Raw genomic sequence first — 13,578 nt, forward strand, 5'->3', positions numbered from 1 at the left:
CTACAATACAGAGCATGACAAGATATTTCATATCAGTATTCGTAATTTTCTATCCTACTTCAACTGCATATGGAGTCAAGGGGGAAAAAATCTATACACCTTGGTGTGCACCTTACTCTCATCTTCTCACAATCCCTATGGAAGATACACAATGGAGGTACAAGAATTGTCCTACAGTCTTCTTTCCAATACTGATTCTCTAACTTTACCAAACAGCATTTTCCAAAATGTCTGCCACCAAGCCTTGGAAAAGATTTCAAATGCTGCAGCAGCACACAATAATTACTCAAGTGTCTTGTATGTCGTTCCCCCTTCACAGAATGTGGTCCTGTTATTACCTGAGCTACCTTTCCATTCCAAACTGTCTTTTTACTTGCAACAAAAAGAATTTAAAAAATGAAACTGCAAGCAATATAGATGAATAAAAACAAAACCTCTCAACCTGAAACTTATAGCAGACACATTCACTTTTGAGAAATGACAAATGGGATAGGGTATGAGGTTATCGTATTTTAAATTGTGAGTAACTAATGATGAGTTTTCTTACCTGAGTTTGTACAACATGATAGAAATGACTGGCAAGGGCACGAGACAGTCTCAAGATGTTTGAATACTTCCGTTGAGTGTCTCGCAGCTGTTCAATCTGAGCCTCCAATTCTGTACAAAAAGAAAAAAAAAGCCATTATTTGAAATTAGCAATGTGAACAATTGCACTAGTGATTTTGTGTGTGTGTGTGTGTGTGTGTGTGTGTGTGTGTGTGTGTGTGTGTGTGGTGGGGGGGACGGAGGGGGGGAGATGCATTTTCAGACTGGTATTTCAAATTTTAACCATTCTTCCCTCTCCATGGCGTATCAGGTACAGTACCCATGGGCAGTATTACAAAAGTAAAATAATCTTGGTTGCAGAGGGAACAATACTTTTACTGATGGGTTTCGCCCTTGTGGGATATCATCAGAAAACCTGTAAGAAAAAGAAAATAGCATTCCTCAGGGTATGGTCCTGTCCTGCAGAGCTTTACTGGAAATTAGAAAGATTTACTAAGGACCTTACTTCCATATACTGCAAAAATCTGTATTCGTCACATCTATGGGAACCATTGTTTGTACCTGCTGGGCAAAGAACGGTACAATTCAGCTATTGAGAACTAAGGTGTGGCAGAAAACCATGAAAAGATTTATGCTCGTTGCAAACCTTACCTTAAACACATCAGAGTTAGTTGAAAAAGCAGAGCTGGCATGGGACCACACTTACAGGTTGTGAAACCACGTAACATAATCTGTGCATTAAGCAATAACTCATTTCAATCAGACCTAGAAGTTTTCATGCATAACACATGCTGTTCACTTGTCAGTTGACTAGGTAATGTTCTCCTATCTGGTGCGCATTATTCGCCTCCTTACCATTACTTCTAACATACTGCGAGAAATTGATACAGTTACCTGTACTCACTTGAAAACTTTACTTTAAAAAAAAAAAAGTAATTAATTAATGTGCATATAGTACTTTATGTATCTGCTATTTAGCACAGGCAGTGCTGCCCTAATTTGTTGGTGAAACGGCTGCCACATGTATTAACATGGATTACACACTAGAGTACACTGCCACATAATCAAATTAAGAGTGTTTACCAACAATAATGTTACTAGTAAACTGATTACAATCAAACTGTGGGTTTTGAGCATAAGATTTAACAAACAGATTTATTTTGTCTTAAAATACGCCTGGAGAAATTGAAGAATCACATTCCTATTTACATTCACAAATACCTATGAACCAATATCTTAACAGATCCATGCAAAAATGTGCTAGAATACTTACCAACAACAAAATTAGATGCCTCTATCAAGAAAACGATATGCTTACAGTTTTTGCTTTAGTTGCCTATATGGGCATAGCAAAGCTATTTAATGACAGTGAGTTAGATGAAATGCTGAGGATTCTAAATGTTACAATTTGGGTAAGTAGTCAGCTGATAACACAAGGACACTGCCAGAAAATTTGAAAGCTAGGAAAGTTTACTGCCAGTCAGCCCACAGTCATACACGCAATAAGAATGAAGTATTTCCATTCACTGAACACAAAGTAAATATGATACACATCAAATTTAATGTGCAGCAGAAAGAACTATTGAGCAATGGAATTAATCACAATATTCAGCCACAATTAAATGACAGGGTAGCCACAGAGTCGGTACTCGACTTAAAAATAGCCTTGGAGACTGCAGTCTATAAGAAGACTGAAAAACTCAGAATAACATTAAAGCTAGCAATCTGATAGAGAAAGCCTTCCAAACTAAGTCCAAGAATAAAGACTATGCAATAATGAGTTCTATCAACAAAAAGCTTAAGTCTGGTGAAGTGATGACTGTCCGAACGGATAACGGTAATACTGTGGTCGTTATATATAAGAATTATTGCTAAGACGATAAGGTTTTTTGGAGCAAATAACATCAAACAAATACAGTATGATCCACCACAAAATTATGTGAAGAAGCATAAAACATGCCTTGTAGGCTGCAGTAACATAATTAGCCCAGATAATCAACGCAGAATGAAAGCAATGACTCTGAAAGCACCTGCTCTTCATGCGCAAATTAAGACACACAAGCAAGACCCCTCTATACGTCCTATGGTGAATGGGATATGCAATCCTGGTAAATCTTCCTCCATATTCCTGTTGCAATTAATACATAAAACGTTCATTCATGAACACAATTTTTATATCTCCAACAGAAATGATTTGGTTCAGAAATTGAAAGACAGGGTGTTACCACCAAAGTGTTCGACATAAAGAGGCTTCATGTAGAGGATACGATAACTGTTACACAAAAAAATCTTTTTAATCACGGTCAACTCAAACCCGATGAGGTTCCAGAATTGATTTCACTGCTTAGGGTAGTATTGACATACAATGATTACTCCTTTAATAATCACATGTATAAATTGGAGGATGTATTATTGATGCGTAGTTGTCTTACCGGTTGCCTTGCCTTTTGAATGTAAATATTTTATTGAAGGCCCTGGTCTTAGTAAATAAATTCTGTTTTACTGTCATTATGCTGACAATGTAATAACTTCCAGAATGAGATTTTCACTCTGCAGCAGATTGTGTGCTGATATGAAACTTCCAGGCAGATTAAAACTGCCAGGAAGTTTCAATGTAATAATTGTTTCTGAAGGCTCTAATGAAAGCATTCCCCTACTGAGAGATGAATTTAATGCTCTACACCCAAAAATGAACTTCACTCACTACATTATTAGTCCAGGCAGGGACCACAACTACATGGATTTAGAAATCCAGCTTACAGATAATCGTATTGTATTTTATATTTACCGTAAACCTACCACAGGTGATGCATGCCTCCCCTAGCAACATAAGTTGAGTTTTACAAATCTATGATCGACTGTCTGTGTGACATACACTAGGCCCAGCAGCTATCAACCACGAGCTAAGTAACGTGAATCACGTGGCTAAAAATAATGGCTATAACCTTAAATTAGTAGGTAAGCTGTTTAAAGACCAAACAGCAATAATAAATAAGGAAGTAGATGAAGTTCATTGTTCTTCCTTTTCTGGGGAACATCTCATATCAATTTAAGAAACTCTTCAAAAATTATGATGGCAGAATAACATTCGCAACCCAGGATAAAATGCAACACCGCTACATACACAATGAACAGTTGTAATGCAATAAATATTCTGCCTCAGGCATGTATAAACTGGGATATTACGAATGCCCAAGGGACTACTAAGGGCTTAAATCTAGTTTCCTTACTATGAATGGGGAGGTGAAGCAATGTTCTGCATGTGTTACATAATTTTCAAATCTTGCACCAAGCTCCAAAGGCAAAAAGAGAAACCACCTTAAGGAAATTGAGATAGTAAAGAACTCACATATAGATGAAGAGTTAGTCCTTAATGACCAGCTGATTACCAGAAACCAAACTTACTACAACTCTGTGCTATCAGTTTTTAAAATGTTCATCTGAATAGCACCCTGTTTTAACTACAAATAGTTAGCACTAGACATGTACTTTAAGAAGCATGCACAACCAATTTTTATAAATGTTTATTACTTAAATCCAGATTTAAACTTCCTTTTTTAAAAGTAAAGTTTGGAAGTAAGTATAGGTAGCTGTATCAATTTCTCATAGTATGTGACAAAAACAAATTTTGTTTTATATTAAAGTACGGTCTTTAGTAAATCTTTTAAACTTCCAGTAAAGCTCTGCAGGACAGGACCATACCCTGATGAATACTATTTTCTTTTCCTTGCAGATCTTCTGATAATGCCCCAGAGGGGCAAAACATGTCGATAAAAGTATTGTTTCCCTGCAACCAAGACTGTATTTCTTTTGAAATCAAACTTTAAGATTATCAAAACGAATTCAAAAATCAATATGAAACATCAGAGATTAATGTCACAGTCATGATCAAGTTATTACAATTGTGCCAAAGTTCAATGTAGACAAGAGGGTGAAGAAAATTGGCTTTCCTTTTCGAAATTTGCCTTAAATTAAATTTGAAAGACCTGGCAGAGATTTGAACCCTGTTAGCGCTGAATATGAGGCCAGTGTCTTACAGGTGTGCCACTTCACTATGTACTGTCCAGAAAAAGATACCTACAACAAAGCTGAACCACCAGTAAATGCAGAAAACAATTATGAAGTGGTCATTATGATACTATTCACAAACTACAGCACCAAAGTGCAAACATATTAACTTAGAAACAATGAAACACTGACATCATTAATTAGTTCCATATCTACTACACATGTGAAAAACAACGCTAAACTCTTTCTAACTAATTTTTATTGGAGACTTATGTCAAAGGAGGATACTAGCAATAAAACAAAAGTTATTTTACACAAATTAACTTTTCTCATGCCATATAGTTCTCAGTTATTTCATCAAACATTTTCAATCACAATATTATCCAAAAAATTTCAAGATTATGGAAGGCAATAAACAGCTAACAGAAAAATAATCCATTCAGTTTTACAGGACTCACTCTGTTGATTATTAAATATAACTGCAAACTACATAACAACTTCATTTTATGTAAAATTCTCAGGTTAGATTCAGTCATCAGAGTTCAGCATCGTCCAGTATTTAATCATAAATCATAACCGACATAATAGTTGTGAAGCATCTTAATTATTAGGAGCCAGATAATACCAGTGCTTAGGAGTGAGAGACGTGAGACACTGATTATTTGCTTAATTGTAAGGGTAATATCATTCAAGCATATATTTTTTGCTAACTGCTCGAGCACTGCGAAACACTGAAATAATACAGATTACAGTGATGATGATTAAAAACAAATTTGAAAAGATAAAAGTTGCTAAACCCACATTAGAAAAGCACTCAAGTAAACTATGAAGCACATATGCCAATATGAATTCAGAAACAAAACAACTTTTCATATGAACAATGTGTATTTGTGGATTTAGAGTATTCAAAATTGGTAATGGCACTGTTAACAGAAATAAAAAACATGTATATGAATAAGTAAATTGCATCAAATTGTCAAGAAATTGAAGGAATAATTAAATCTACCAATCTCCGTGTACTTGATATTTCATATAAAAGCCATGGAGTAGTACTATGATACTGTAACCATCTACATGATAACTGCATTACACATTTGAGGTTTAATCATAACTATTATTTTATTCCATTACACACAGCTTAGTGGCTCTCAGACCAGAAGCTTAGCTCAACTATGGGATACAAGAATTCGGTCATTTTATTATTGAAAATATTCAAACTGACTTTACATTTATTGAAATTCTCACCTTTATCCACAGTTCTTGAAGTTTTTCCCAATTTTTCAAACATAAGCTGCTTTGTACATTTGTATGTTGAAATACTCCAGTTCTTTATACTTTCAATTTTTGATTGTTGGGCTTTTATGATTTGAGGATCACCATTCTGCGTTGAATTCATAGATGGTGATGTCATTGATGCTGGGGCTGAAACAAATATTTAAGCATACAGGTAATACACAAGGAATTCAATCAAAACAGGCTGCCAGCAGTAAACTGGATGTGGTATCCACTTTCAATGATACGTAAATGTTTAATGCGACTGATTAGGAAGGTTCACTGCATCATTGATGTTAGTTCTTTGATGACCAAGTTACATAAATTCAGATTTACACAACAAGCCAACGAGTGAACCAGCCAGCAGACTTTCCAACAGCACATAACATAGTGTTTAAACTAGACAAGATGTCAGTCAATTATTTTAAGTCAACATCTGTGTTCTAATTATCATACAGTTTTAGATTCTGAAGTGTATATGTATGCACACAGATAAATAACCGTAAGCTCGACTCTACAAGACACACATTTTTGTTCCGGTAAGGAGGTGTAACAATATCTATCTCTCACCTTCAAAATGAGAGTTCTCATGCAATGCTTCAACATACTTTACAATAATATGATTTTGATCACAACTTTTGTTTCAAAGAGTTTTTGTGATTGCATTCATAGTATTGCTTTCTGGGTGGGGTGGGAGGAGGGAGACAACATTTTGTGTGTTTGCAGTAGGATTTAGCATGTTGCACCTGATGTCTGTCGATTGGAGTGTTTCATGTTCAATTTTTTTTACATGACATGGGGATATAAATTAAGAAACTGATATAATGAAAAACTAATGGCTAGTGGCATGAAATGAATGTATCCAAAGTGATTTAAAAATGAGAATGAGAAAATTCACAAGCACAGAAATGGAAACATCTCATCACACACCATGTACCTCTTACATACACTAACAAATGATGCAACATGAAGGAATTCTCCCAATGGGGTGAAAATCTGTAGATGTATGTCATATGCAAGCAGTTATGTGGTTTAGCACTGATTGATAAGGGTTGTGGATGTCCCCGAGGAATATTGTGTCAAATGCTGTGCAACTGGTGTGTTTGATTGTCAAAATCCCAAGATGGTTGATGGGCCATGCCCATAATGATTTACGTGTTCTCAACTGGAGAGCGATCCAGCAACCTAGATCGCCAAGGTAGAGTTTGATAAGCACAAAGACAAGCAGTAGAAACTATCGCCATGTGTGGGCGGGCATTAGCTTGCTGAAATGTAAGCCTAGGATGGTTTGGCATGAAAGGCAACAAAATGAGGTGTAGAATATCATCGATATATCGCTGTGCTGTAAGGGTGCCATGGGTGATGAGCAAAGGGGTCCTGCTATGAAAACAAATGGCACCCTAGACCATCACTCCTGGCTGGAGGGTCGTGTGGTGGGCGACAGCCAGGTTAGCATTCCACAGCTACCCAGGGCATCTCCAGCTGAATCTTTGGGCTCGAATCTCATTGACTGGAGTAGAATTGCCTTCACTGACGAGTTCCGAATTGAACTGAGCCCTAATGACCAGCCAAGACATGTCAGGACAGTGGTGAGATACCAAACTGACTGTCACCTATCATATGGCCTGACAACCAGGAGCAATAGTCTGGGGTGCCATTTCTTTTCATAGCAGGATCCCTTTGTTCGTCATCTGCTACACCCTTACAGCACAGTGGTAGTCGATGATATTCTATGCCTCATTTTGTTGCCCTTCATGGCCAGAAATTCTGGGCTTACAGTTCAGCAATATAATGCCAACCCGCACACAGCGAGAATTTCTACTGCTCATCTTTGTGCTTGTCAAACCCTACCTTAGCCAGCAAGTTTGCTGACTCTCTTCCCAAATGAGATCGCTTGGAACATTATGGGCAGGGCCCTTCAACCAGCTCATCATTTTGACAGTCTAACATGCCAAATAAATAAAATTTGGCACAATATTCCTCAGGAAGACATTAAACAACTCTGTCAATCACTGCAAAGCCAAATAACTGCTTACATAAAGGCCAGAGGTGGACTAACACGTTACTGACTTGCTCAATTTCTGAAGATCTTTCTCTTGAATAAATCATTCAAAATTTTTGGAATTATAATCATTTATTTGTCTATACCTGTACATCACATCTACCAATTTCCATTTCATTCAGATAATTTCTTTGGGGTGTTTTTTGAGTGTATAATGGGACAAAGAAGACAATATGCTGGTATCACAACTATCTACCAATTTTCATTCTTTAACTGATCTCAATGTCAATTTTCAATACAGAAACCACCTGAGTATCTAAACTGATGTCTTATACAGATAACAGAACAAGATATAATCACTTTAAGATATTGTTAAAGAGCACTATTTTTTAATGAAAACTTCTGAGTAATCCAGGTTTTTTGCTGTAGCATTTGTTAGCTTCACCAGCTTTCAACCAAACAGTCATATTCTGACCTAGTCTGGGCTTCAGGCTTCGCTTCAGGTCAGTCTGTTGCATGAATTCATACTTACATAAATAAAGGATCTTTTTTCAACCAACTGTCAAGGTCCATTTCTTAATGGTCAACAAATATTATTCATACTGGACTGAAGCATTTTACTTCTGGTAATGTACTTGCTGTGTCGAATTTATACTGCATTAAAATTTTGCAGTAATTTAATATTCAGCCATGGACATCTGCATTTTCTTGGGCCATGCAATTTTGGTAGTGTCATTTGAACATATGGTCAAGGTCACAGCTTCCATTCCAGCTTCAACAACAATAGTACTGTCTGTCTTTTGGCATGTATCCTGATTCCAGTTACAGTTCAGTACATAGTTCTAATCTTTCAAGAATGCAGCATATATATTTTTAATTTTATTTTATATGTACCTTAAATCATGTTGATACAGTGTTTGTATACAATATGTCGTACATGTCAATTGTTTAACTGAGCTACCTTCATGCCCAACAGATGATAGGCAAGTTTACAAGTACATAAAAATTAGAAGGCAGTTAAAATTTGATTTTATATATGATAATGAAAACAGGTTAAAACTGTGTCAGACCAGGACCTGATCTCTACTTGCTTCAGGCAGTTGTTCTACTTGTTCACACATCTGACCAGGCTTAAGACTTCAATTCAAAACATAGTAACTCCTCTCTCCTACTTTTCTGAACTCCTTGGGGGCTCTCCAGTATATCCTGGTGGGCAAACATCTTTGGGAGAAGGGATATTCTGATTGATCAGTATTTATTTACACCATTTAACTGTGGAACATGAACATTTTTATAAGGAAGAAAACTGCGCAAAAGTCTATATGAGGAGGGTCAACAAAAAGCCTAAGTTAGTGCTTTCGTGCATGAACAGAGCAAAACATGAATGTCCATAGATGGTATTTAATGCATAGACAATGAACACTGAAAATACAAGGGACACCTATTAACAAAGTTTTGGAGCTTACACCATAATCAATATTTCAGTCAGTAATTTGGTTTTTATTGCTAACATTAATTGAAGTGCTATAATAGTTTCTCTTTAGTAGCCCAAGTTTGTCAAATCTATTTCTTACATGATTGATTTCAGATTAACAAGAAATTCATTCTCAGGCCTGTTAAAGAAAAGTGAACTTCTACAACTTACGAAACCAAACCATCTAATCCTCATTATCAAATAAATCATCAGCTTAGGAGCTAAACAGCTTCCACATGTCACAGGAACTAAAGAGGGCACCCAAGTCAAGGAGCTATTACAAAGGTGACTTTCTGTAATATGGCTGTGGAAAATTAACAAAATAATCATGCTTCGAAGTGAACTTACGGTGTTGACAGTTCTTGCACTGTGTGAGGATGATGGCAATTCATTGACATTGGCGGCCAATGAGCATCACTGGATTTAATTATTTCTTTCAGCAGAAGATTAGAGTTGATTACATTTGTTTTTGATATGGACATCATCAGAATAACTTTTAATGATATGACTGTTGTGAATTTTAAGACTGTTTACTGATTTTGATATTTCTTTGGTGACTTCAAAAACTGGGATGTGCAGACAGACTGACCGGAAGCGAAGCCTGAGGCCCAGGCTAGGTCAGAATATGACCATTTGGTTGCAAGCTGGTGAAGCTAACAAATGCTACAGCAAAACACCTGGTTGTGGTGACAGACTGATCTTTCACTTAGGCCAAGCTCTAGGTTACGTTGAAATGTGATAATCTGATTGTGAGTTGGTGAAGCCAACAAATCTCAACACAAAAATAAGATTATCATGTACACTGATATGTCATGTAGTTCAAGCTATACATTCATCATCGCAATAACCCCCCCCCCCCCCCAAATACGCACTTTTCCAGTGCAATCTGTCAACCGCAAATGTACTTTATTTCAGCTATAGTGAACTTAAATTTCTTAGATAAGGTTTAAGAACTGATTCATTGTACATCTAAATCAGCTGCATAGGAAAACAATGGTGATACCAGATGGCTAAATAAAAATTGTTATTGGCACAGAGGTTGTGGTTTTCCCTTTGACATAAAATGTGTAGCTTTTGTAAAATGTTATATTCTTAAAAGTGTTGTAACTTAACAAAAAGTGACATACGGCAGTTACTGAGGGAACAAGGGTACCATTTCACTGCAGTAGAATAATATACAATAATTCTGAAGTACCATATATAAATAATTTCTTGCAGAATGCTCTTTAAGCAACTGGACATCCTGATCAAAGCCTTGCTATTAATTTACTGCCTCCTGAAGTTTGGTTGTTAACCAGAACCATCTTTTGGAAATAGCGTTAACTTTAAACAGAAATAATAACGAGTTGCACTCTTCATGAATTGTCTACTCTGACAATGAATGGAAAATTCTGAATGTATAAAAATTTTTGAACAGAGAGAGAGAGAGAGAGAGAGAGAGAGAGAGAGAGAGAGAGAGATAGTTAGTTATTGGTATGTCCTGTAGAACATAACTGTGACCTCTCGCTATGATGGAGGAGTTAGATATAGAGTTATAGAACACATTATCAGCAAAAAATATGGCAACATGCTGACCAATTATTGTATTATTGATGAGATATGATTTCCGTTTTTATCTAAGGGTAATTTTTTGGTCTACTTAATTCTTTAGGTCACCAGATAGGTGGTCACAGCTTTGGGTCAAGAGGAATATTTTATATTTGATACTAATACTCACCTTTGACCAGTAACATAACATTAATGGCTGCTGTGATGTCACATTTTGGTGCATATTTTAACAGTCTGTTTATTAGCTGGTGAAGCCAACAAATGTAAAGAAACACCCTGGTTGTGGTGACAGACTGATTTTTAGTTTAGCACGGTTGGAAAAGAAAGCAGTAATGATTATGATGTTATTGTTGCCATGTTGTTTATGACATTTGTCACACAGACCATTTTGGGGTGGGTTGGGAGGAGTCTATGTGGGATTGAGTTCTGTTTAGGCATAGGAAACTTGTTTGCATTGGCTCAGATGATAGCAGCAAGTATCCATGGTGGAGGATAAAAAAATGCATAAAAGAAGTAAAAATATGTGGGTAAAATTCACAACAGGCACAAGACGAATAAAGTATGGGGAAAAAGATGAAACATGAGGGAGTATGGCCGATAGTGAAAACTACCTAAAACAGATGTAAAAATGCAATGACATCAGAGAGAAAAATAAGTAAAAAGACAATAATAATGTGCTGCAGGTTGTTGGGTGGATATGTGTGGAAAGAGAGTGGACAGCAGGTGTACACTGATTAAATGAAATTAGTATGTGCATGCTGGAATAATGGGAGAAAGGGGGAGGTGGAGGTAACATCAACATTCTAAGTTCAGATGGCACAGGTAGGTACAGAAAATAACACACATACATACATGACACTGAGTGAGGAAGTATAACTAATTTGAAGGTATGGAAGTAATTATATAGGCAGGAAGAATGTGATTATGAGCTGCTGCACGAACATTCTGTGCAGTCACACAGTCACGTGTCGTGTGCAGAATAGATTGTTGATACAGCATGGTTCGTAAGTCAGAGTGTGTGTGGTTTTGAAGGCAACAGAAAAGACACAGGAAAGAAGAACAGAAAAGGAGATACACTGATTAAGGTAATGCATTAGAGAATAGGAACAAATGAAAACAGTATTGGGTTGTGGGATGGAAAAAAAAATCCATTAGGCAGAATCAAACAATGGACAGTCCTGGATGGAATAACAACAATATTATGAAAATTATAGACAGCTAGACAGCAAACAGAGGAAAAATTGAGGTGCAGAAAGGCATAACAAAAATAATGTTATGCACTTAAGCTTTTGGCCAAAAAGCCTTCTTCTAAAATAACACACACACACACACACACACACACACACACACACACACAAAAAGCACAACTGCCACACAAATGGCCATTGTTTCCAGCCAGAGACAGTGGTCATGTGTGTCCAAGTTGTGCTTGTGTGAATGTGTGTGTGTTTGTACTCTGGAGCCTTTAGACAAAAAGCTTAAATGTAAAGCGGTCTTTTTGTTGTGCCTGTCTGCGACTCAACGTCTCCTCTATATGGTGAACAGCAATCTACCCTTCTCATAATACTGTTATAATTCCATCCAGAACTTTTTCATTGTCTGATTTTCCCCTTTATCCAAAGATTTTTATGGTTGAATATCTCACTCCCTACTGTGCCACACTAAGAGTGAGTGATGGATGGTGTAAATCTCCCTCCAGGAAGGATGATGGGGTTTAACGTCCCGTCTACACTGAGGTCAATATAGACAGAGCATAAGCTCCAGTTCTTTCAAGGATAAGAAAGGAAATCTGCAGTGTCCTGTTAAAGGAATTAACCTTGCATTTGCCTGGAGTGATTTAAAGAAATCATGGAAAACCTAAATCTGGTTGGATGGACAAAGATTTGAATATCTGAATCATCGTCCTCCTGAATCCTATTGTAATGTGCTCATGACTGTGTCGCACTGCTTGGTGTCTCCCTCTAGTATTATATTTATGAATGTTACCATTGTGTTCAAGCTGTGATTGGCTATTGCTACACTTCATAAAGGAGTAAATGGACTGTGAGATTGTCGTCAGTATGCACAAATGTTTAAACTGCATTCCAGAGCAGATACCACATATTATCCTTAATGTAGATGTTAGAGGTTTAAAGAGATCTGTCACAGACAACTTCTGGTTTAGTTTCTTATCAATATAAAAATCCAAAAATTTAGAATATTTTGTTTCATTTACGGATTTATCCTCTTGCATTATTTCCGATACTATGAACCCTATGTATAGTGTTTTATCTAAATTCAGTGAAAGTCCATTGGCAGAAAACTAGTGATTAATTTCGGAGAAATTATTCAGATTTTAGTGTTGAAGTTACTCCATTAGACTATTACAATACTTCCATCATCAGCAAAGGAAACTATTTTTGCTACTTGCATATATAATTAAATATAATTCATATATAAAAACAATAAGAGCACACTCAATATTAATTTCTGTGGCACACTGATACTGAGAATTCCCATTCTGATGATGTTTTGTCAAGAAAACCCCTCAAGCATTTTAACTGCAACACTCTGTATCCTTTTAGTTACATAGAATGAAAACCAGTTACCAGCACGATCTCAGATTCCATAACATTTGTAGTTACTGGGACAATGCAGTGAGCTGCACAATCAAATGCTCTTGACAGGTCAAAGAAAATACAGCCAATATTTTGCCACTTAAATTTCGTGAAATCTGTTTCGTGAATTT

The 13,578-nt window shown here is 36.5% G+C and overlaps 1 protein-coding gene across 5 annotated transcripts in view; it reads right to left on the bottom strand.

Annotated features, from left to right (window-relative positions):
* The window catches only part of LOC126185187 (arfaptin-2), a 53,625-nt gene that overhangs the window by 38,411 nt on the left and 1,636 nt on the right, over positions 1–13,578 (bottom strand). For all 5 annotated transcript variants that reach the window (XM_049928049.1, XM_049928047.1, XM_049928048.1 and 2 more), the window contains 2 exons: positions 5,800–5,976; positions 548–657 (listed from right to left, as the gene is read on the bottom strand). In XM_049928049.1, coding sequence (XP_049784006.1) covers positions 548–657; positions 5,800–5,976 — 287 coding nt within the window. The remainder of the gene's footprint in view (positions 1–547; positions 658–5,799; positions 5,977–13,578) is intronic.

The sequence above is a fragment of the Schistocerca cancellata genome, chromosome 4 (assembly GCF_023864275.1).
Source record: "Schistocerca cancellata isolate TAMUIC-IGC-003103 chromosome 4, iqSchCanc2.1, whole genome shotgun sequence".
NCBI lineage: Eukaryota > Metazoa > Arthropoda > Insecta > Orthoptera > Acrididae > Schistocerca > Schistocerca cancellata.